Source organism: Ambystoma mexicanum, chromosome 6q (assembly GCF_040938575.1).
Source record: "Ambystoma mexicanum isolate Mex_15411 chromosome 6q, UKY_AmexF1_1, whole genome shotgun sequence".
In the NCBI taxonomy this organism is placed as follows: Eukaryota; Metazoa; Chordata; class Amphibia; order Caudata; family Ambystomatidae; genus Ambystoma; species Ambystoma mexicanum.
This window is the reverse complement of record NC_090937.1, coordinates 493,800,977-493,823,616: the sequence shown is the minus strand read 5'-3', so window position 1 is coordinate 493,823,616 and position 22,640 is coordinate 493,800,977. Positions and strand designations below refer to the sequence as shown.

At 46.0% G+C, this 22,640-nt stretch overlaps 1 protein-coding gene across 2 annotated transcripts in view; it reads right to left on the bottom strand.

Moving 5' to 3' along the window:
* LARP7 (La ribonucleoprotein 7, transcriptional regulator) overlaps window positions 1–22,640 on the bottom strand; it is a 681,751-nt gene that overhangs the window by 622,615 nt on the left and 36,496 nt on the right. For both annotated transcript variants that reach the window (XM_069630982.1, XM_069630983.1), the window contains exons 2-4: window positions 19,158–19,373; window positions 808–908; window positions 598–681 (exon numbers count right to left, since the gene is read on the bottom strand). In XM_069630982.1, the coding sequence (XP_069487083.1) occupies window positions 598–681; window positions 808–908; window positions 19,158–19,365 (393 nt within the window). In that variant the 5' untranslated portion in view covers window positions 19,366–19,373. The remainder of the gene's footprint in view (window positions 1–597; window positions 682–807; window positions 909–19,157; window positions 19,374–22,640) is intronic.

Below are 22,640 nucleotides of genomic sequence, written 5' to 3'. Positions count from 1 at the left end.
GGGGCAAGGGGCCCCATGTGAACCAGGTGGAAATAAAAACAGAACATTTGTTTTACATGCAAGCTAAAGAAATTGGCAAGATTGTGAAAACTGAAACAATCCGAGTAGACCAGTGCCTACACTACACCCAAAACCTGAGAAGAAACTAGCCTTGCACAGAGTCACTAGACTCCAGGGAAGAGACTTGTTTTGCAAGGAACTTGTTACAAGAGAAAGCATATTGAAGAACTATTTGAATTGGTTTGAACTGTTGGGAAACCTCCAATGCTGGGCCAGGCAGAAGCCTAAACTAGAGACTGTGTTCTGGTCTCCTCCTTTCTGTTTATTTTTTAAACTGGCAGGGCTAGTTTATAGATTGGATTGGAATGGAAGACTTTGTTGGACTGACAAGCGCCATTAGTTATAGGTAGGGAATTTCCCTTTTAGTAATGGGTCAGGATAAGGGTTTTCCTTTTATTTAAATGAAACCCGTTAAGTTATGGCATTACGTTGTCCGACTACTTCTGGCTCGCCACACAATAGAGAAGACAATGAATACCACTAAGCAAACAAACATAAAAAGTACCAGACCTGAAACACTGAAATATGAACACTTACCACATATACTGTACGCTCATCCACATCTTGAGGCTTATCTCCCAGAGGCAATTTTCTTCTGATTTTAGTTCCTTCCAAGTTCAACTAAAATGAAAACAATCTTTAATCATACTCTATCATCATGCGCCCAAAAAAAAAAAAAAAAAACACCCATTTCTAATTCCTAACACAAGAATAGCTGCAGCAAACAAAGCAGTACCAAACATTTACCTCCACAACCGATGAGCTTTTCAGGGCTCTGGCAATTAATTTTGCATCAGTGGTCAGCTTTTTCATCTTGTTAAATGACACAAGAAGAGAAAGGTCTACATCTGAAAAGAGAATGGAAATCATAGTAAATAATCTGGCAAATGGTAGAACAAGAATCTTGAAAAACAAATAATCTCTGTACAGAACCTCTCCATTGCATCAATGTATGGAACCTGCCACCACTTTGTGGCACAACAATCTTTCCCACCGGTTAAGTACATGATGGCAGGGATGCAAAGATTTCCTGTCTCCTCATCACTTCCTTTCATACACCCTGCCCTTCCGTTTCAAAGATGGAAATTGGGCAAAAGTAGAGGGTAGTAACTCCAAAAAGATGTGAAGTGGTATTTGGGAATGGGGGAAGTGGATGGACTATAAATGCAAGAGTTACATGTGGTTGTCACTTACTCTTATGCTCAGTTACATTTCATCCTCAACTACCGGGAATAGTTTAACAAAGAGTTGGTGTCAACATAGGCCAGATGAACCTTTTAGGAAGTAGACTTTAAAATACTGCTGGATGAATGAGCATTGCTACGAGTTTGCTCTTAAATATACAGGTTTTCAGACACCATGATTATAAAACCATAAGACTGTTGTGCAGACTGCAGAACTACTGAGCTCCGGTTGAATGAGCTGCTGGCCAACCTTAGGAATGGTGGTCACGTTTGTAACTTGCATTTGCAGGATACGATCCAACATCAAAAGGATGCATTGACAAACTTGGAGGCAGATTTGAGACGCTGGGCGACACAGGAGATATCGCTGATGGGTCGTATTACAGCCTGTAAAATGAACTTACTACCAAGATTTCTGTATGCATGCTCCACAATCCCGGTGCCGATCCCAGAGCCAGCCCTTCAACGCTTACAGAAGAAAATGCTGCAGTTTATTTGGAGGGGGGAAACAGCACAGGATCCCTAAATCCACGATGCTGGGCAACGCGAAATTGGGTGGGCTCGGGGTCCCTGACTTGCAGAAATACCAAATGGCGGCTCACCTGTCTTGTATCCAATCATGGCAAGTCCTTACTAACCGCCCTAGATGGGTAGACCTCGAACAAGCGCAGCTGCCCCTCCCACTACGCTTTCTCCCACATGTCCCCCCTCCGGAACGGCGACAGTGGCAGAATCTCCTGGCATCCACCAAACACCATTTCGGTGTGGGACAAGGCGTTGAAACAGAAGAGGATCCCGACGGGGCTCAGCCCCCTCTCCCCAGTGTTCATGAACCTGACCTTCTCTCCTGGTCGGTCTCCCCAGAATTCTAAGGCCTGGATTGCAGGAGGCCTAGAGACCTTGGGTCAACTTTTTGAAGGGGGCCAACCCTGCACCTTTGAGCGATGCAAAGAACTCTTTGGGATCCAGGAACGAGATAGGTTCACATATACCCAGCTATGCCACTGGTGCACCCATCCACAGACTCGCCAGGCGGCTACTCGTCCCCCCACAGCCATCGAATTGACCCTTAAGGAGCTTCCGCCCCAAGGAAGAATCTCCACCCTGTACAAGCACCTCCAAACGGACTTCCTAACCTCCAAGACCCAGTACATGGCCCTATGGGAGGCGGACCTCGGCCATCCGATTGAAGACCAACAGTGGGTTGACATCTGGTCCCGGGCTCACACCTCCTCATCATGCATCACGAAGAGAGTGCGCCTACAAGATCCTCCTCCGGTGGTACTACCCTCCCCCCAAGACTCCACCCCATGAACTCTACACGATCAAGCCTCAATGCTGGAGGCAGTGTGGCCGAATAGGCTCCTACTTCCACATGTGGTGGTCCTGCCCCAAGGCCCAAGCCTTTTGGAAACAATGCCTGGCGATGATGGCGGACATCACTCAGGTGCGACTGCCCTTGGCCCCCGAGCCTATCCTCCTTGGAGCTTCGATCCCCGGGATCTACCCCAGGTCTGGCCCCAAGGCCAAACTATTGTCACAATGCCTACTTGCGGGTAGGAACGTGATAGCCCGCACCTGGAAAACGACGGAAAGGCCCTCTCGTGCCTTTCTGGTGGATGAAAGTCTGGGACATCCTGATCGCCGAGAAGGCGACGGCTGTCACACCTCAGGGAACCTGGCGGCTTTGGTCTAAATGGAAGCTGCGTCCTCCATTGCTGGTTCCTTCACGCACAGCGAAGCGCAGAGTACGGGTCTAGTCTTTTTGCTCTACGCATTCCGACGCCGGCTCTTTAGCCTCCCACTTCCGGTGTCGGATGCGTTGCAACGAACAGTTCCTCTGATCGCCTGTGCTGCCGTACCCCTCGTACTTCGCTCCTCAGACTTTTGTCTCCCTCCCGGTTCTCGTCTCCCCGTTCTACTTCATCCCTTTCTTCTTTCCAGCTAATCCTCTCGCCTCCGTTTTCCTCCTACTACTTTTCCGCTCCCGTCTTCCGCCCGTCCCTTCCTCCGGTCTTGTGTTGTTTTCCCTCAGGCTCGTCTTCTTTCACTACTTTCTACTCACACCCCCCTCCCCCCCCGCCTTCAGTCCTCTGTCATCCAGTCTATCGACCTCTTCCTGATTGGCTTTATCCTGGTTCTTTCTGTGTATCGACCTCTGCCTGTCCAACGGATTGCTTGCCTCTTCCTCGATTGATTTGGCGCTACCGGAACTTTCTACCTGTGTTTCTCTGGCACTCTACTGCAGTTCATACTTTGTTTGCTACCCCTGGAGTTTCCTGATCGCAACACATCTCATCAGCAGATGAGTACCTTACTGGGGTTTTTTATGCCACTGGCTTTTTCCCCACTGTTCAACGGCTGAGGAGGGCAGCCACAGTTCACCCATTGGGTGTCACTGTGGCGTCCTTTCACGGTCATCCTTATCTACATAAAAAAAAAGGTGAAGACTCGAACCCAGGATAACCCGAAGCTTGCATTACACTGGAAAATCAGAGGTGAGGAGAGGGAATCAGACTCTTCACAAGTGGAAGAGGATATAACAGATCTATCTGACAACGGCTGCCAGAACAGGCACCTTGCATCGCTTTCGCAACATCTGGGGTCCGGTACTGGAGTTTGACCAGAGGTTCCCAGCCCTGACTTTCAAGCCCCAACTGGCCAGGAGAACTATTCGGGATGGAGACCCCATACAGGGAAGTGAAGAAGGAACTTGAGCCCGAGGGGTGGGGTGGGAGGAGCGTCAAATGGTATTACTGTATGCTACATGTCGCAAGTGATTAAGCTTTGTATTGCCATAACCTGCCTGTTTAAAATAAACACGTTTAAAAAAAAATAAAACATAAAAGATGGATGCCTTGGAATATTGACTTTCCCAACAAATCCACCGCTTAAGTGAAAGGCATAGGATTGTTAATTTACTGAAATGTTAAACCTTAGAACAAGTCTCACACTATGAAGAGTTCTCTTGGACTTGCACGCATATATCCTTAAATGCCCAAATCTAGGATACAAAGTACTAGCTTGGAATTGATAGCTGGCTAATTTAGAAATGTATTAAAGGAGAGTTCTGGGACTTTTTTTTTATTGTCCCTACGGTTCGGCCATGTGTTTTTAAGCATAACTCGGTAGATCGTAGAAAACTTTCCTATACTCAAGCCAAAAATAAAATATACCTTATTATTTTAAGTGTTACTGTGTCAGTGGCATTACACTAGTTAAGAATGCACTAATTATGCCAATTCCAACTAGAGCTACATTCTAAACCTCATCTAGTAGTCTTCATGAGCCGTTTTTTGCAAGAAGGGTGGCCAACAGATTCATTAGTTGAAGATATAACAGTGTATTCTTCCCTGGTCTTGGTGGAGAGCCTGCCTGTAAACCCCCAAACAGTCTGCTTTGATGATTCTCAGAACATTTGAAATCAGGATGCAAAGATTCTGGAGAAAACATCTACCAAGTCACATCAAGATAGCAATGGGAGAAGAGCTTGATACTCATTCTTTCTTACAAAGAGGCTCCTCTTCATGAACCAGAGTGGAAAATATATTTCTCATCAGCATCTGTCTTGTCAAACCACATGGTTATCAGATCCAGAAAACAGCCATCCCACAAGAAAATCGTTATCCAAGGACAGCAGGGAGACCGACTCCCATTTTGTAGCAATCATGAAAACTCCTTGAACTCTGTACTGACGGGAGGAAACTTTGTCCAGAACATCAAACTTTTAGGCAATTCAGTTTAAAAAAGGGTTGGGAGATTCCAAAATGGCACCCGGCAGAGGAGGACATGCATAGGAGTCTCTCCCTGCCGGGCCGCAACAATGAGCACCACAACCAAGCTTTCCGGGCAATTCCAAGCCCCATCTCTACAAAAGTGAAGAGCTCTACAAGCATCAGTTCGACAGAAGCCTCCTGCTGCGGAAAGCGCAATGTAAAAGAAAGACTCGGAAGCTCCCGAAACCTCGCCGGGCGAGAAAGGACACCACAACATGCAGACTGGATCGGCTCCCGGAAAGATGCAGAGAAGAGGAAAGCATTCTGCCACGAAGCCAAGCGCTCTGGGACTCCTAACAAAAAGGTGGGAGCAGTGAACAATTGCAACCCAGCTCCGGAAGGTAATCTGACCATCGGGCAGTAGAGCACCGCTCCGCCAGTTGCGGGGGAAGCCAAAGAGAACAAAGACCAGCCCGGCCGAAGGATCTGGCCCACGTAACAGCATCGCGGAAAGCAAGGATGGAAGGCTCCGCTCAGCAGCTGCTCCATTCCCCCCCCGCCCCCCACCCCATGTCCTTCGAAATCAACACAAAAAGCATGCCGAGAGAAGATCACCAGCCGGCAACGGGGAAACCCAGTGGCTAGACCAGAGGCCCGCCCTCCCTCATGGGAACACAGCCAGAACTCAGAGAGATGCGCCCCAGACTATGAGGCACACCGAGCACATAGCAGAAAGGCCAGCAGTGCTCAAAAGGACAACCACGCAGCACAGTAGCCTCACCAACATAGCAAGACAAGCAACACCTTGCAATGGACAAGGGAAAACAGACGGCGGGCGTGAGGGGCCATGGACGCACAGCGAGTACAGTATAAATCAAGAACCGCCACGGCTCACCCCAAAGCAAGCGCATAAACAGTAGCCCACGTTGGCCCCGACCAGAGGCATTCAAATAATTGAAACGGCGAACTGGGAACACCCCGCATGAGCACAGAACAACCTAAGCAGGCGCAGAACGCTGGCCTTCGTGCCCGCAATACAATTAAGAGCGGGGAGCCCAACTGCAAGGCGACGAAGCTAGGCTCACCCACTGGGCCACATCCACCACCACCAGAGACCACTCCCCACAGAGCCCCAAAGCAAGAGGGGCCGATCAAGGAAGGGGCCGGACAAGAAGGCAACAGGGGGAGACTGCAGCATGAATAACAAACCCTGAAGCCACGAAGCAATACAGGCCCCGACAGGGACCAAGATCAGTAGCCACCAGCAAGGCACGAGGACCACGGAGCAGCAATCAACGGAAGAAGGGCCAATCCGGAAAAGGCCAAACTGACACGATATACGAAACCAACGAGAAGGTTCAACAGACCAAGATCCCGAAGGGAAACCACCCTCCATGGCCAAGGTGGGAAGGACATTGACAGGAACTCCATGAGAGGTAATTAACCCACGACCATAAGAGGACAGGGCCCCGGCCACTCAGGAAAGTCCTCCCTAACAAAGGGCACGCACAAAGGGAAATCTATTGGACGCACTCCTGCAAAGACCAAGATTGTGAACGAGGAACCGGGCAATAGAAGGAGAACAGGGAGAAGGCCATCACAGTAGCTTTGATGTCCGTCCAAGTCCAGAGCAAAAACCCCAGCGTAACCCCTGCCCCACCCCCCCCCACCATCCCCCAAAGAAAACAGAACAGAAGCTTGAGGCAACTCTGGTCTACGGACGACACAACATCGACAAGAAAAGGGGAAACCGCAAGAGATCCACACGACGCAGCACAATCAAACATGGGGGACAGCACCATGATCAAAGCAGACATGCAAAACTGCTTCAAGGAACTGCAGAGTCAATTTTTACTATCCATTCAGGAACAGTTCAAGACGCTGAAGGAAGACATGAAACAGTCCCTCCAAGAGGTAAAACTAGATATTGCATAGCTTGAATAAAGGACTGACACACCCGAAAAAGTTTTTTAACAGGTGGAGGACGACACACAGAAATCAGACGAGATGCTCGAGCAACTGGCTCGCATCTCTAACAACCTAGAACTTCAATGCGAGGACTTTGAAAATAGGTCTAGAAGATCGAACATCAGAATTAAAAACGTACCTAAGTCAATTGAAGATAAAGACCTGCAGGGAACAGTCACTCAACTGTTTGCTGAAATTCTAGCGGAAGACAGAACCACAGATTAAACTAGATGGGTTACACCGGGCGGGCCCATAAACAATCAACCGAACCGGGGACCAGATGAAGAGATGTGCTAGCAGCCATAACCTACACACAGAAGAACAAGTTACTTAACCCTGGTAACGTTCTTTCGACTGGATGTTCCTCCAACGTATCTTACATGTAGTGTCCAGCTTCGGCTGCTTTGGAAATATTTCAGCAGAGGGTGCCCGGCATCGAATCAATGTCCCTCGAAGGCCTCAAGGGTGACGTCATCAGATTTTCTAAGTTGCACGCACGGTGCCCACTGCCTCAGTTCTGTTTTTTTCCCCCTCCTCGTGTAGAAGATATGCCCATATAAAAAAATCAGGCCTGACCGTACTCAGCCTTGTTGGAACGAAAGCTGTAATAGCATGGGAAATTCTACAGAGGGGTAGGTTGGGAGGGCGATGAGGAATACTTTGGAGGAACATCCAGTCAAAAGAACGTTACCAAGGGTAAGTAACTTGTTCTTCTAATGGATTGTGTCCTCCAACGCATTGACAGACTCAAAGCAGTATGCACGAGTCGAGGCGGGTGTTACGCTCAGCTGACTCCCACGGAGGCGCAGGTCTGGTTTGGAGTGTTGTTGCTTCTTCTATGGTGAAGCGCAGAACCCGGAAGATGGACTGGACCGGACCTTCGAATCTGGCTCGCAGGAATATCTTTCTGTATGTGAAAAGGGAGTATTAACAATCTGCGGGAGAAAGTATAAGCCTCCCGATCCCTTCTCACCCCTCTAGGAAACCCTCCTGCGACCCCCACGTGAAGTCTCACCTTAGGGTTTGAAAGGTTGAGCTCTCCATCCAGCTTCTCATGCAGGGGCGCGTTGTATCCAGTTACTTCACTGGGATTTTGATTGTAGAGGGTTCAAGTTTTGTTTTCCCGGTATAGCACCTTAAGGATTCTGTTAATGAGTATGATTCCGCAATAATAATTGTTCGTTGTCTCTTTTTCATGTGCGGAAACTATTCCAAGAAGAGTTGTGGAACCGAAGAATGAGACTCTGGTGAGCTTGATGAGAGTTCTCAGTGTCCTTGTATCAATGCGCTCACTAACACTGATGACTTTTTTCCCCATAGGGACTGGGGTCCGGAAATGCCTGGATGCGGCACAGACCCGAAACGAAGCTCAATCCGGAAGAAATCAGGTAAGTCTTTAATGGGTGTTTGGGCAATGTCTTTTCATGCGCCCACTAACGCTGATGTCTTTTTTCCCCCCATAGGGGCCGGGGTCCGGAAATGCCAGGATGCGGCACCGACCTCAAATGAAGTTGGAATAACCCAACAGGTAAGCTTTGTAATGGAAATTAAGGTTTCCTTGTTTTTTTTCCCCTCTCACCTTTATTCTTGTCTTTTTCTCCCTAGGCGCGGTGATGTGGCTGCGAGTCCAGATGTCGCCGTAGAACGTGGTGGTACCTTGTACAGGTGAGTGACATGCGGCGCTGCAGCGATCGATGCGATGTGCTTTTAAATGGATGTCTTCCTTTTCAGGACCGTCGGCGAGATGTCTCCGGAATGCGGATTTAGCAGGTAAGGACTCTTCTTTACCCTTTTCTCTTCTCTTCTCTCTTTGCAGGTGTTCCAGGATGCTGGCAGGAGTGGCAGAAGACAGAATGCAGGAGCAAACACAGTGAGCGTCCAGCTGCTAGATGCAGAACAACGCGAAGCTTGAGTTGCTGCTTGGGCGTGGCTTAAATAGCCTTCAAAGTAGTTCCAGGTATGTATCCTTCCTCTCAGGTATGTATTCCTCCCCTGACCACACCCATGTGGTTAAGTAGTTCCAAAGATAAAGTAGTCCCATTCAGGCCTGGATGTTGCAGCATGGTCTGCATCAGGTAAGTTAACACTAAGCACCTTTAACACAAAGTCCCCTTTTATGAGCCTGGCGCCTATGGCGCCAGGACTGTGGACCGATATGAGCCTGGCGCCAGGACTGAGTCCAAAGAGACCCTACTTGAGGCTGTTGTGACTTCCCTTGAAGACATGTCTGCCTCTGGGGTAGCTGGGTCGTGTCTGGCACCTTGGAGGTAGGCATCATGACAGCGGGTGAATAATTTTGTACAATTGAATCTAAAAAGGTCAGAGTAAAGCACTGCCTTACCAAAAGCAAAATCCGGAGCATGGGCAGTATCCAGGGAATAATGCTTTGTAAACGTGTGCATCAAAGACCATGTTGCAGCATCACAGATGTTTTTAATAGGGACACCCCTTTGCAGGGCTGTCGATGTAGCCATGTCTCTGATGGAATGAGCATGCAAGCCCTCAGGAGGGTCCTTGCCCACCAATCTATAGCATTCCAAAATAGTGAGAATGATCCACCTAGACAAGGTCTGTTTAGAAACGGCCTGGCCAAGTTTGTGCCCGGTATACCGCTCAAAGAGCTTGTCGTCCACTCTCACCTTTGACATTCTGGAAATATAAGCTTAATGCTCTGCTAGGGTCCAACCTATGAAGCCTTTCATCTTCCTTAAGTGAAAGTCCGAAACTACCTTAGATAGGAAGGAAGGTCCAACTCTCAACACCACCCTGTCCTTGTGGAATATAGTATAGGTTGGCTTGGAAGAAAGTGCCTGCAACTCGCTCACTCTACGTGCAGATGTTATAGCAACCAATAGAATAGTCTTAAAGGTCAACAACCTCAACGGACATGAGTGCAATGGTTCAAATGGAGAACCCATCAGAAACTTTAAGACCAAGTTACCTTGGTAACCCAAACTGGAACCTGAAAAGGTGATGGCAGGAACACATTCGTGAGCCCTTTTAGAAACCAGTGGAATCTTGAAATAAGAGCATTGTTCGGATGACCGCTTTAAGATGGAGAGAGCCGACAAGTAACCTTTAATGGTCCCCACCTGAAGACCCTTGTGTGCTAAAGAAAGCAAAAATGATAGAACATCCAGAGTTGAACAATGAAAAGGATGAACATTCTTTTCTCTGCACCAGTTGCAGAACTTGTTTCAACAGACAGGGTACAGAGACTTTGTTGCTGTCTGAAAACAGCACCTCTATTAAGTCATCCGGGAGGTCCCAATCCTTACATCTCAACCTTTCAGAAACCATTTCCCTGGTCCCTCAAGGCAAATTGCGCCTTTAGCCCATTCATTCTCACGGCTTTGAAAAACATCTGTCCAGACTTGGATGCTGTGCCCACTGGGCCTAGCGACCCAAGCTACTCCTCACCGATAAGGCCGATACATGTCTTGGGATGCTTGTGGTCTCGTACAGAAGGGATGTGACCAAGCAGTTCTGGATGGACTGCTCCTTTTGGGGTGTAACCAAGCCTGATTTGCACATGCTCTTTACCCCTTTTGTAATGGCTTGGCAGGTGAAGAACACCTGCCAAGCCATTACAATGGTCTGGAGGGTTGCCCAGAGCAATGCCAGAGGTTCAGATTAATTCAAAACCTTTCCAGCCATCACCTCTTGTTTTTGCTGGAAGGCAGCGTGGCCATGCATGCTGGGGTAGCATTTAATATTTTAAGGCGCACCAAAGACAACTCAAGAGGAGCCTTGTTTCCAGCCTTTCCGGATCATCCTAAGCCCTGGAACACGTACTGGCTGCAAGCGAATGGCATGGTGAGAGAAGCTTTGCGGACTCTAAAAGGCAGTTGCTAATTGGACAAAGGAGGCCCTATAACGCAGTCACCGCTCCAACACTCGATTGACTGGTGAGGTGGACCTCTTGTGTAAAAAGGAACAGAAACATGCTTAGGCACACACTCAGCCTGGGGTGACAAAGCAACTAAGCCGTTCCAGGTGGGGGTATGCCTAGATGTATCGTGAAGATCTGCAATTGGTCCAGCTAATCCGTCTGTAGAGATTTTTATCTTAAGCCAATTGAAGAGTCAGCTTCGTTGACAGCAAGCTTGAAACAATTATGAGGGGAGGCCCACTTGATGCAGACATGTCTGCTGTAGGCTCCATCGCATAGCACTGAAAGCCCCTGTAATGAAGCATTTTATAGTTTAAATACCCCCCCCTAATGTGTGGTGAAGCCCCACTGACTACAGGGTACGTGCAATGGGATAGTCAGAGGGTTTGGAGGTGGCAACTCAGCTGTGAGCACGAACTGGTCAGCGTTGCGCACCAAAAGCATGGCGGCTGCTAAGTGGTGCTAGGCAGCGCGAACGATGGCCTTCGCAGGAGCCGGAGGGCTAGCGCTGAAACAATTGGGGCTTGTGTCGCTCTCGGATTGCCGCGGTGAGAAGAGCAGGTCTGGCGCCTGGCGGCTCTGTGCACACTGGATCATTAGCGTGCAGTGTCCCAGGGTGATCTCGACATGGAGTCCTTGGCGGCCTGGAGGCCTTTGAGCACAAAACACCCAGAGAGGTGGTGGGGCTCTCTTCCGGGCTCCAGAGGGTGCTTCAGGGAAGCTGAGACCCGGCGACCAAGCGCCTTCCCCTCCATCCCCAGGGGCGTCAAGTCAAGCACAACACTTCTGCAGATTGGTCCAGTGCCTACCCGGGGGTATCAGAGGGGTGCGGGCCGGTCGGCGAGCGCTGCTGATGGCGGCGGGCATGCGTGCAGCCTGTTTACAAAGATAGAGTGAGTGGGAGACAGATTCAAGACCGGTGGGGGCCCTACTGAACGTAGCAACTGAGAGAAGGAGAGGGCTTTCCACACAGTCCACGGAACTGTGATTAAATATACAACGGCCACACCGCCTTAACTGACCCTGATCAGTTTGCATAGAGCTGAACTTGGAGGCATTTGAAAGGTTCCCAGGACCTCCGACGTTATAGGTAAGACGTGGTTGCAGCCCTAAGGAATTATTGAGAACCCCGGACAGGATGGTGACAATAACAGCATATAGGGGTCTGTGGAGCACTCTCGGGATCCCACGTCCAGGGTAGCAGATTGGGGACTCCTGGGGCACCTATTAAATGTTCATCACTGTGAACAAGGGCCAGCTGAAGATACTGCGGCACTCATTCTGACTCTGCTGCCCTGAACAACAGTTCTATACGCGTTATCATAAGGAAACATTGCAGCTGGAACTAGCAGAAAAGGGAACCTCAAGTGGGCTGGCGGAACACTGTGTCCCGGGAGCACAGACATGCCCTCGAAATAATGGTTAAATCAGGGGCTTAAGCCAAAAGGGGTGACATCGAATCGTTATTAGGCATGCAAAATTATTAGGCATGCAAGATAAGGAGAAGACCGTTCGTAAAGTCCGCGATTAGGTCCACTCTTACCCTGCTGGGGCTGGCCATGCAAATCCTCCAACCCGTACCTGCTGGGGCTGGAATCATAGATGAATGATGTGGGAAATACGCTATGTGAGCAGGCACACAACCATGCACAACTATCAAACAGGGTGGTGGGCACCGAGGAGCAGATGGAAGTGATTTGGGCCAAACAGAAGGACCTGGAAAACAGAGCGAGGAGAAACAATATCTGCATACACATATATGATAAAGACCTGACAAAATATGTCTGTGTCCTGTTGCGTTCCCTATTGGACCTCCCAGACACCAGAGTGCTGTAGCTGGACAGAACGCATCGCGTTTACTCTTCAATGCAACAATGGTGTAATCTATTACCAGATGTGCTCTCAAGGGTCCATTACTTCCAGCTAAAAGAGGAAATCATGATGTCAGTTTGGAAGAAGGAGTCTGTGGATTTCCGGGGGGCAAAACTCTCTGTATCAAGACCTTTTGCCTCGGACATTCGTGAATAAGAGGTGGCTACATATAGTCACAGCCTGGTTACAGTCCCATAATATTAAATACCACAGGGGCTTTCCTTGTAAACTGTTATTTGAATATCAGAATCAACGATATGCTATCAGCTTGGGGGAAGAGGCGACTGAATTGATAGACGCCACCCAAGGTTCTAATCTAGACCGTGAGGGGATGGGAGCCAGTTCAGGTTTGGAGCGCAGAAGCAGCTCCAGGAAACCTAGAAGGAGGAGGAATTTGACTAAGACTTGACCAGACACAGATGATGCCAGCCCGAAGTGCCCCGACCGGATAACTTTGACTAATGTGTGCCTGATGGTTGATATGTTATCCAGAGGTTATTTACACTCTTCACAGGGTGTCAGTTCTAATCTACGCTCTCATACAGTCAGGGTAGGTGCAAGCATGCCGTTTACTGCTGCACGGTTCGGGGGTATGGAGGGGGTTGAAGGGGGTGTTCACGAGGGAATTGTGCTGGTTTACAAGTACAAGTTATTACAAATGTATGAGGAATTGCTTGTAGTGCTTTGTTGCGATTCCATCGTTCGTTGGAGGGTTATTTTTTGGTCACATGAAGGATCTGTGTAATAAATATTGAACAAGACTCCTTTATTCAAATTGCCACACTGGCTCTTCTGGGAGGTTTTTGGCCTGATGTAGAGCATGATGGCAGCCCCTGAACTTCCCTGCCTGACCCTGAATGTGCGGGGTCTTAACTCACCAGTAAAACGTAAGGCACTGTTACATAGACTTTACTCTTTGGGTGCAACCTTGGTTTTCTTGCAGGAGACCCGTTAATAAACCATACCCAAGGGCATATTTCACCACTAGCGGCCTCAAACAAGCAGGCGGTGGGGGGGCCACCACCATGTTTCGTTGAGGCTTGCCCTTGAAGGTGGTGGGTGTGTTACGAGACAAGGGGAGATTTGTATTGCTCAAAACTCTCATGAATGATCACTAGGTTACATTAGCAGTCATACATGGTCCTAAAGATAAACGGGCCGAGTTCTGTGCGGGACTCGGATACCCTGGCTGAATTTGCGGAGGGTGAACTTATCCTGGGGGATGGGGCCGGGGGCAATTTCAATTGTGTTGTAAACCCGGTTATTGACAAACAAAACGTCTACGCCATGACAGCACTATTGCGGGAGCACTCGCTGATAGAGGCGTGGCGCTTCTTCCATCCCGGAGAGAGGGATTATACCTCTTCAGCCGTCCATAAAGGCTTCTCTAGGCTGGATATGTTCTTGGTCTCCAACACGCTCATCCCGGCAGTTAAGGGAATAGATAGATATTATACCGAAAGCTCTTTCAAATCAACCAACTCAGCTCAACGATTCTATACGGACTGATATCGCTCAGAGGGCTCACATAGAAGGGGCTACAAGGAATTATTTACATGATAATGATGGGTACTACACTCAGATACTAGGGGCTGCTAGGAAGGCTGTGATTCCGGTAATTTTTAAACAGCCAGTGGCTTGGCGGGGGTGGAGGGGGGCAGGGGCTTCAGGATAGCCCGGCAGGCCTTAGAGGCGCATCTGATGGGGAAAGTCTCCCAGTCAAAACAATACTTTTATTCTAGAGGTAACACGGCTAATAAATTATTGGCAGCTAAATTAAAGAAAGTGACCACTCGCAATTATATAGGGGCCTTGAGGGATGCAGATGGGAAATTGATTATTACAGAGGTGGGAAAATTACAGGTGGTACATGACTTCTTTAGAAAGGTTTCGGCCCCACACCAAGTGAATCACGCGCCCATTCATGATTTTATTCATCAAGCACAGCTTCACCAAGTCCCTGAAGAGGTAAGGGAGGCGCAAGAAGGCGAGATAACCCAACAAATATCCAAGCAATTCACTCCCTCCCAGCAGGCAAAGCCCCCGGCCCAGATGGCTTCACTAACAAATTGTATAAAACACTTGCGGGCCCTCCAACATTGCACCTCACTAAACTATTTAACTCTTTCTTAAATTCTGGGAAGTATCGGACTCTATGGCGGAATCCTGACTTGTCCCTCTAGTCCCTGGATGTGCAGCGAGCCTTCGACAGCATGTCTTGGGATTACTTACTGGCTATTTTGCCGGCATATGGATTTGGCCCATCCTTCACCAGATTGATTATGGCAAATTTCCAAATTCCATCTACCAGATTCAAGGTTAATGCCCTCAGATCACCATGGATACCCCTGGGCAGAGGCACGAGGCAAGGCTGCCCGCCCGTCTCCCTTAGTCTTTGCTTTAGCAATAGAACCTCTGGCACAGATATGTAGTCACACACAATCACGGTCTATAGAAGAATAGTTCTACTCAACATTTTATATGTACGCTCATTACATCATATACACAAACAGTAACATTTCTGTATCTCAATGGGCCATTCCGAACATCGGATATTGCACCACTTATAAACAACCAGGAGGATAAGAATAACCTTCTGCCTACTGGTACAAGTCACAATATAACAGTTATATGATGCAATGAGCGTACATATAAAATATGTTGAGTAGAACTATTCTTCTATAGACCGTGATTGTGCGTGACTATGTATTGAAATTCTTGGTAGGAATGCAAATCAGACCTCTCTTAGGTCCAACTAGCAATACCCTTAGTGTTATAACAGATGACATCTAATCATCCCGGTATCTCCGGACCAATATATTGGGGAGGAGTCGGGGGGGGGGCACCCCAAGTGGCATTATATGCTGATATCTGCTTTCTCCAAAACCCTATGGTTTTACTTCCGGCACTTCTCAAACTGCTCGAGGATTTTGCCTGGATATCAGGCTTTTGCATTAACTATGGGAAGTCAGTGGGGCTGGCAATACAGAACCTCAACCTCCTGAGGTCCAACTAACTCTGCAATCTGCGTTACTATTTAGCTGGGCAGACCAAGAAATTATGTATCTGGGGGTTCACATTACCAATACTTACAGGGCTCTACTGGGGTTATTATTCCCACACTATGTAAAGAGACCAAGGATACACTCTGGCAATGGGAGACGCAGGAGATCTCGTGTTTGGGGAGAGCCACCGCGGTCGACAGGACCTTACTTCCGAGACTCCTGTACACCTTCCAGGCCTGCCAATCATTGTCACAAAACGAGATTTACTACAAACAAAGAAAGAAAGCAGTGGAGCGATTCATCTGGCAGGGTAAACCTCCAAGAATTCCTTGCAAACTACTCCTTAGATCTAGGGAGCTGCGTGTGTTAAGGGTCCCATTGATTCAGCATTATTTTTGGGCATCACAAGTTGCCCCAATGTTAGATTGGGCATCAGAAGAGCGACATCCGAAATGGAAAGCATTGGATCAGGACGACTTACTTTTTTTCCCTAAGTCCACTTCCCGTTCATCCCAAAATCTGTGAGGGGCATGCAACAGGGCCTTTTAGAATCTACTAGCTATACCTTGTACCATTGGGATAAAGCTTGCTCTCAAATGGGATTTAAGTCTAGATTAGGTCTCATTTGACCAGTGCTGCAAAATCCCGAGTTCTCCACGGGCGTGGAAAGAAGGGTGTTTTCACAATGGGAAACACCTGTGGTTCTACGGTTGAGACCTATATAAAGGAAGCAACGGCACTTTTACAGAATGTAAAGAAATGTTTAACTTACCTGAGGAAGAGCGATTTAGAGATTTTCAACTCTATCAATGGGTGTCAAACAACCAGGTTAAGCAAGCGGGATGCCGACATCAAGAAACATGTAAAATATCTACCTTCTAATCGATTACTTGAAAATAGATTACCTTATATGATATGCTGGGAGAGGGAATTGTGGATTGAAATCTCAGAGGGAACCTGGTAGAAAATGTGGTCTCAAGCCCATAAAAGCTCTTGCTGCACCCTGATCAGAGAAGGGGACATTAAATGATACTATCAGTGGTATATGACCCCCTCCAACGTTGCATGCAATCCGCCCTATTCGGAGCAGTGCTGGCATGGGTGTGGACAGTTGGACGACCTTGCACACGTGATTACACTGTCCAATCATGCAAACATACTGGAAGGAGATTCACTCCAGGATAAAGGACATAACAGGCAGCTTATTCCCTGTGTGCCCATTGACTTTGCTGTTGGGGGATGTCCTTGAGGATGGTACTTTCCCGTTGACAGGCGCTCGAGCAGATCTAATATCGCATTTACTGATGGCGGCAAGAATAAACCGTGCATGCTTTTGGAATACTGCAGAGGGCCCTTGCATTTCATACTGTTGAGTAAAAGTGTGGGTAATTGTAGCCATGCAAAAGCTTACGGCACACTTATCAGATCGCATGGTGAGATTCTCTCACACCTGGACCTCTTTTCTGGATTTTGTCCAAGAGAGAACACTTTATTTTTGGCCACAAATCCTGAAACATCTTTTTCCAAAACCGACAGTACAATTGTGAGTTTGATGGTTTGCAGAGAGGGGTTGGAGGCACCTCATAGGAGAGGAGGAAAAAGGGGTTGGGGCTGGGTGATAATGAGATCGGTCAGCAGACTTTCTTCATTAGGAGCTCACAAAGCAGTCTGTTTATTCGTGTGGCTGTACTTCTAGTTGATTTTATCGGTTTCCTTTACTTTAAGTTGGGGGTTCAATCAAATTCTGAAAATGAAATCGATGTTTCCTCAATTTTCTGGCGCTGTCATGGCAGTGATATATATGATATGTTCATAAAGACTTGAATAAAAAGACAAATTGAAAGAAAAAAAAATATTATGATGCTTGTCTCCAGTCTCGACATAAGATGTTCCAGAATAACTTAAAGAAAAGTGTTGATTTCATTAAAGACAAGGACATTATTCCAAACCTAGATCGTAAATTTTGATTTTATGCCAAGTAACGATGTATGCAATGTTTAGATATTAAAACTGCCCATGCCCTTATATAAATTGATCTGCTACATTATGCAGGCATTCCATTTATTTTACTAATGTTGTGAGGGACATCAGTTACGTGCCCTCGGTTTTGTTCTCCTGCAGGAGTGGACATCAAAGCAGTTTAAGATCCAGGGTGGATGAGTCAATGGTACTACAAGTTTGGATTTTTTCCTTGGACACTGTTGTCCAATTTGTGACAGTGCAGCTGCGAAAGACAACAAAAGAAGGGATGTGTACAGGCACACACCGTTGGATTGGTGGAGTGGTGTCGGATGGCACAGGACTAGTGAATTACAGTTTCCTCAGAGTCCGATGGAATATTTTTTTTTCAATGTAAAAAGAAAGAAGCATAGTACTTGCCTGTGCATCTTTAATAGAATTAAGACTTTCCTATGAACTAGTCAAGAAAATCCTTATTTACTAACATTACCTAGGCAATACAAGTTAATTCAAACAAAATATTGTATTATCAAGAGCTTCATTTCTAAAACACATCTGGAAATCTGCCCAGATATCTAATTTAGGAAACATCTTTGCATCTTTCAGGCATACTGAAGAACAGTGTAGGGCCGACTGAGTCAACTGAAAGGAGGAGAGAAAAAAAAATAAAAAATAAATAAACCACACAAGTTTATTCCCAAAGACAAGTTCTTAGAACAAATTTGCCTGCATAAAATCGAATGCATGGCGTTGCTGTAGATGGGTACCTGCCACAGAGGGCATTCTGGTAGGAGTAACAGTCAGTGTAAAAAAGATGAAAGTTGTGATCATGGAAATTACCAATATGCCAGCTGACATACTGCAGCCTAGCATTGGCTTGATATGCAATGCCTCATTCCTGAAATGCAGGGGCCCCTTCAGCAGCCTACATGAGGTGTAGAGAGATCAGGTGCAGAGGATTCTTTTATTGGTCAACTCCACCTGGCGCCATGCCTGCACCAGCTTCGGCTGCTCTTTACCTCATTTGCAAACATTTTAGTTGGACAGTGTGCAGCGTTGGAGATAAATGGAAAGTGTAAATGGCGACTCCAGTTCTAAATTGATGGTAAGAGGAGGCAGACTGAGGGCGTAACAGAGATAAAATAAAAATGTGTATTATGAATAATTAGTTTAAAAAAAAAAATAAAAAAAAATAAAAAACTTTAAAAAAACTATGGCTGTGTCCAAAGTGAAATATATAACCCTGCAGAATGCACTTTATACCAATAAGAGACAACGTACTATTGACAGAGCTGCTGCTCATCTATTGCCACGTTCAACTGCACTGAATCCCAGGAGAAACTAATGTATATCATTTAACAATGTTTGTATTTTAGGGTTATGATCAATGGCAACATTTACTGTATAAAAGAAACAGTAGGGCAAAAAGAAATTCACTGAAAAAAGAATGTACAAGTAGACAGGCTAAAGTTTCAATCAATTTAGAGCAAGAGAAACCTACACCCGTCCCTGGTCTTCTCAATCTGCTCCCGGAGGAACCGATCCTTGTGAAGGTTAACATCACCAAACCAGAATTCCACTTGCTTTGCCACATCTGTAAGGACTTGTTTAACTCTTGACCTCTTCTTTTTCTCACGCTCTTTCCTCTGTTCACTGCTTTCCTCCTCTTTGACTTTACATCTTAAATTCTCAGTCTCTGAGCCAGTCATCTTGGCATCTGAAAAGTGCAATTTAATAAAAACTATGAATATCACATTTGCATATAATATACCATACCAAATTCCAAACCCCCAGACTCTATTATTTAGAACAATTGTTGTCATAATGGATTCAATGCATTTCAGGGCCCTTACTGCTGTGGATGCAGGTTGCCGCTTATGTCGCAGGCCAGCGCAGAGCTCAGTCAACAAAAAGGGGGTGCACTTTGTGCAATAGGGAATATCTAAACTACATGCTTGAATTGTTTTACAACACGTTTATCAACCAACATCTGTTTTTACTAATTTGTTAGTGCTTCAAAAATGACAAATACTTAACATACCTTTTGTTTCTATGCAAGGAAAAAGGTAATACAGTAACTACTGTACTAAAACATCTGCCTACTATTGAATCATGAAGATTTCAAAACCATAGCCCACTTTTAGTTCAGAGATTTGCAGTTTTTCCTACTCCCTTAAAATTCACCTTGCGAACCCCTGACTGCAGAGTTTAACAAATGTATAAAGAACGCACTACATTTAGATTGCTAAATACCCTGTGTATGTATATCAGTGTGCATGCATGTTTAATAACTACTGTGTCTTCTTCATAGTTGGTTCTCGATGACAAGTCCCCTTCCATACATGCGCATTATGAAACTCTTCGTTGCCCGACTTCTAGACACTTCATAGCACACCATATCTAGATGGTCTCCATATTTGTCAATTTTGACATTTATCTTGCTGCGTGCATACACATCTTAAATGTATCAATTTAAACACAAAGTAACACTGTAACACATCTCATTCTCATTAACTATGCTAGATACATATAAAATTGCAACATCGTGCCAACTTTGCCGCTTCTCCCAATCACAAATATGGCACGCCCAACATGAACCCCTCTTTCTCAGTGGCACCGTTCCTGACCACCCCAACAATCACCCCGTTAGGAGTGGCGCAATATTTAAAATTGAATGCAACTGTACAGTTTGTATTGAATGAGGATGGGTTTGTGTTCTGTACATTTTCTGTGCCAACTTCCTCCACTGAACACTTTGGTGTGTGCAGCAGCCAACATGCATCTAGTCAACGAAAACAAATCATCAAGTAGTGGCGTGGCTTCATCTCCAATATGCTTTTTGTACAATACTTCTGTGCAAATTATTCCCTTCTGCCATTAAATCAAGAACAAAATAAAAATCTAGATAATACCAACCCACGACTGGAGTGGCAACAGGCTTCAAAGCAACAGAATAGGTGAGGGAAACACGTTTTAAATAGCACAAAGTGAAAGCACCATACAAATATAAGGCAATTACCTGTAAACAGCACCAATACAGTGATTTCTAATTTTTAGGTTCAAGTGCCCTTGGCTGCACAAGAATATAGATTGCCCACCCCTCAAACTGACATCACTAGACACTTACGCCCCTTTTCACAACACCAGCACATCTCATGTCAACGTCATCTGTGCGAGTCTATTGACGTGTCTCCATGGAAAAGCCAATATGAAAAAAAACTTTCCGATCACACAACATTGCAGTCTTTTTCCTTCTTATCAGTGTATTATTGCTCTGTTCAGCTATCTTCCTATTTCGACGCCCTGCAAACAGGTCATTATCTGAACTGATTGAACTCAAAAGTTAGTTTTTATTTAAAACTTTATTATATTATGTCCAAATGTCTTTGCCAAACCATATTTAAAATTGTACTTTTACAAGGCTTATTTTTTACATGTGAGAATGCGACATTTTATAGTTTGTGCCTATTACTATGGGTTTTTGTAACATGACAGTGTGTTTTCTTCTTGATTTTGTACTTATTCAATAATCAGGAACTATGGCAACAATACAGCCATACCGGTATGAGCCTGAATATTCAGGAGGAGGAATTAATTGAAAGAGAAAGAAGCGGAAATGAAGGGGGGGGGGGGCATTAAAAATAAATTAAAAAAAAATAAAAAAAATCAGATGCCAGTCCTGATGATCAAATCAATCACCGGAGCCTGAACCCAGTCGCATGGAAGACGTTTCCACCTGGTGTACCTGAAATGGTTGCGAGGTTATGTCAACCGAGGTGAAGAACTGCTGCTGCCAAGAAAACTCGATGCTTGGACTACATAGCCGAAGAAGACACACTACTGCTATGCTTTACCGAGCTGCATGACTTCAGGGCTGCCTGCCTCACAAGATCTGTGTTGCAGATGATGGTCCTTAGGCATGAACTTCAAGCAACAGTCTGCCTTCGTAATACAAGTAATGAGTAGGTTTACTCTAGATCTGATGTATGTTTGACAACTAAAACGGCTAATATTTGATGATGTTCTCCTACATCATTGCAACTTCCATCGATCACCGACAAACGTTTTTCTGTAATTTGAATACATTTCCTGTACTAACGTAAAACCATATTCATTACTAGATGTAAACTCCATACAATTACGTTTCTATCACTTTGAACTTAAATATTTCCTTATGTCCCAATTTGTTCCTGCTTCAATGGGCGTTCGCATTTGTAATTTTTCGATACTTCAAAGTACTTCATTATGAAAGCTACTTTAAGGGTAACAATTGCATTGAACTAGGGGGCATTTTAAAATAAGTAAGTACAGTTATCTGGTTCATTCTAGTAAAATATTTCTGTTTCTCTTTCATAGGTGGTACAGGCTTGTGGCCTATCATGCGTTTACATGGTGGATTCATAGAAGGCTTGGATTCCGCATTCGACGAATAATACCTGCCTATGTCGTTCAAGCCATTTGCACGAAATTCCCCACTGACAGCACACATGATTTTTACACACAGTACCGCAACAATAACATTTGTAGTTTGTGCTATCTACATTACCAAAGTAAATAAAAAGTTAATATGAATAGTAGTTTGAATTTTTTCAATAAGTCAACAACACGTCCAACCATTTAGGAGGTTCATGAAAGAAGTTCTCAATGGCAGTTCTCACCTATGGCCATGCGCTCTCGAGGGGGCTGGGTGCATGGAGACGCTCAAGAAGTCAAACACCATGTACTCCTCAAAAGGGGTCTACCACACTGCAGCCTTTGTCCACATGGCCTCCCCAGACAGTGTCTCAAGAGTCCCTCTTTGAAGACCCCATCCCTGCTATCGACATATGTATGTATCCCTTGAACATTGTTTCTGGCCATTTGCACTCCCCTCATGCCCATCCACCCCCTAAACTATCGATGGCAGTTGACGTCACACATTCACATATACACCCCACTTTTCTAAGCCTTTATAAACACCTTGATAGTTCACTAGGGAACATCT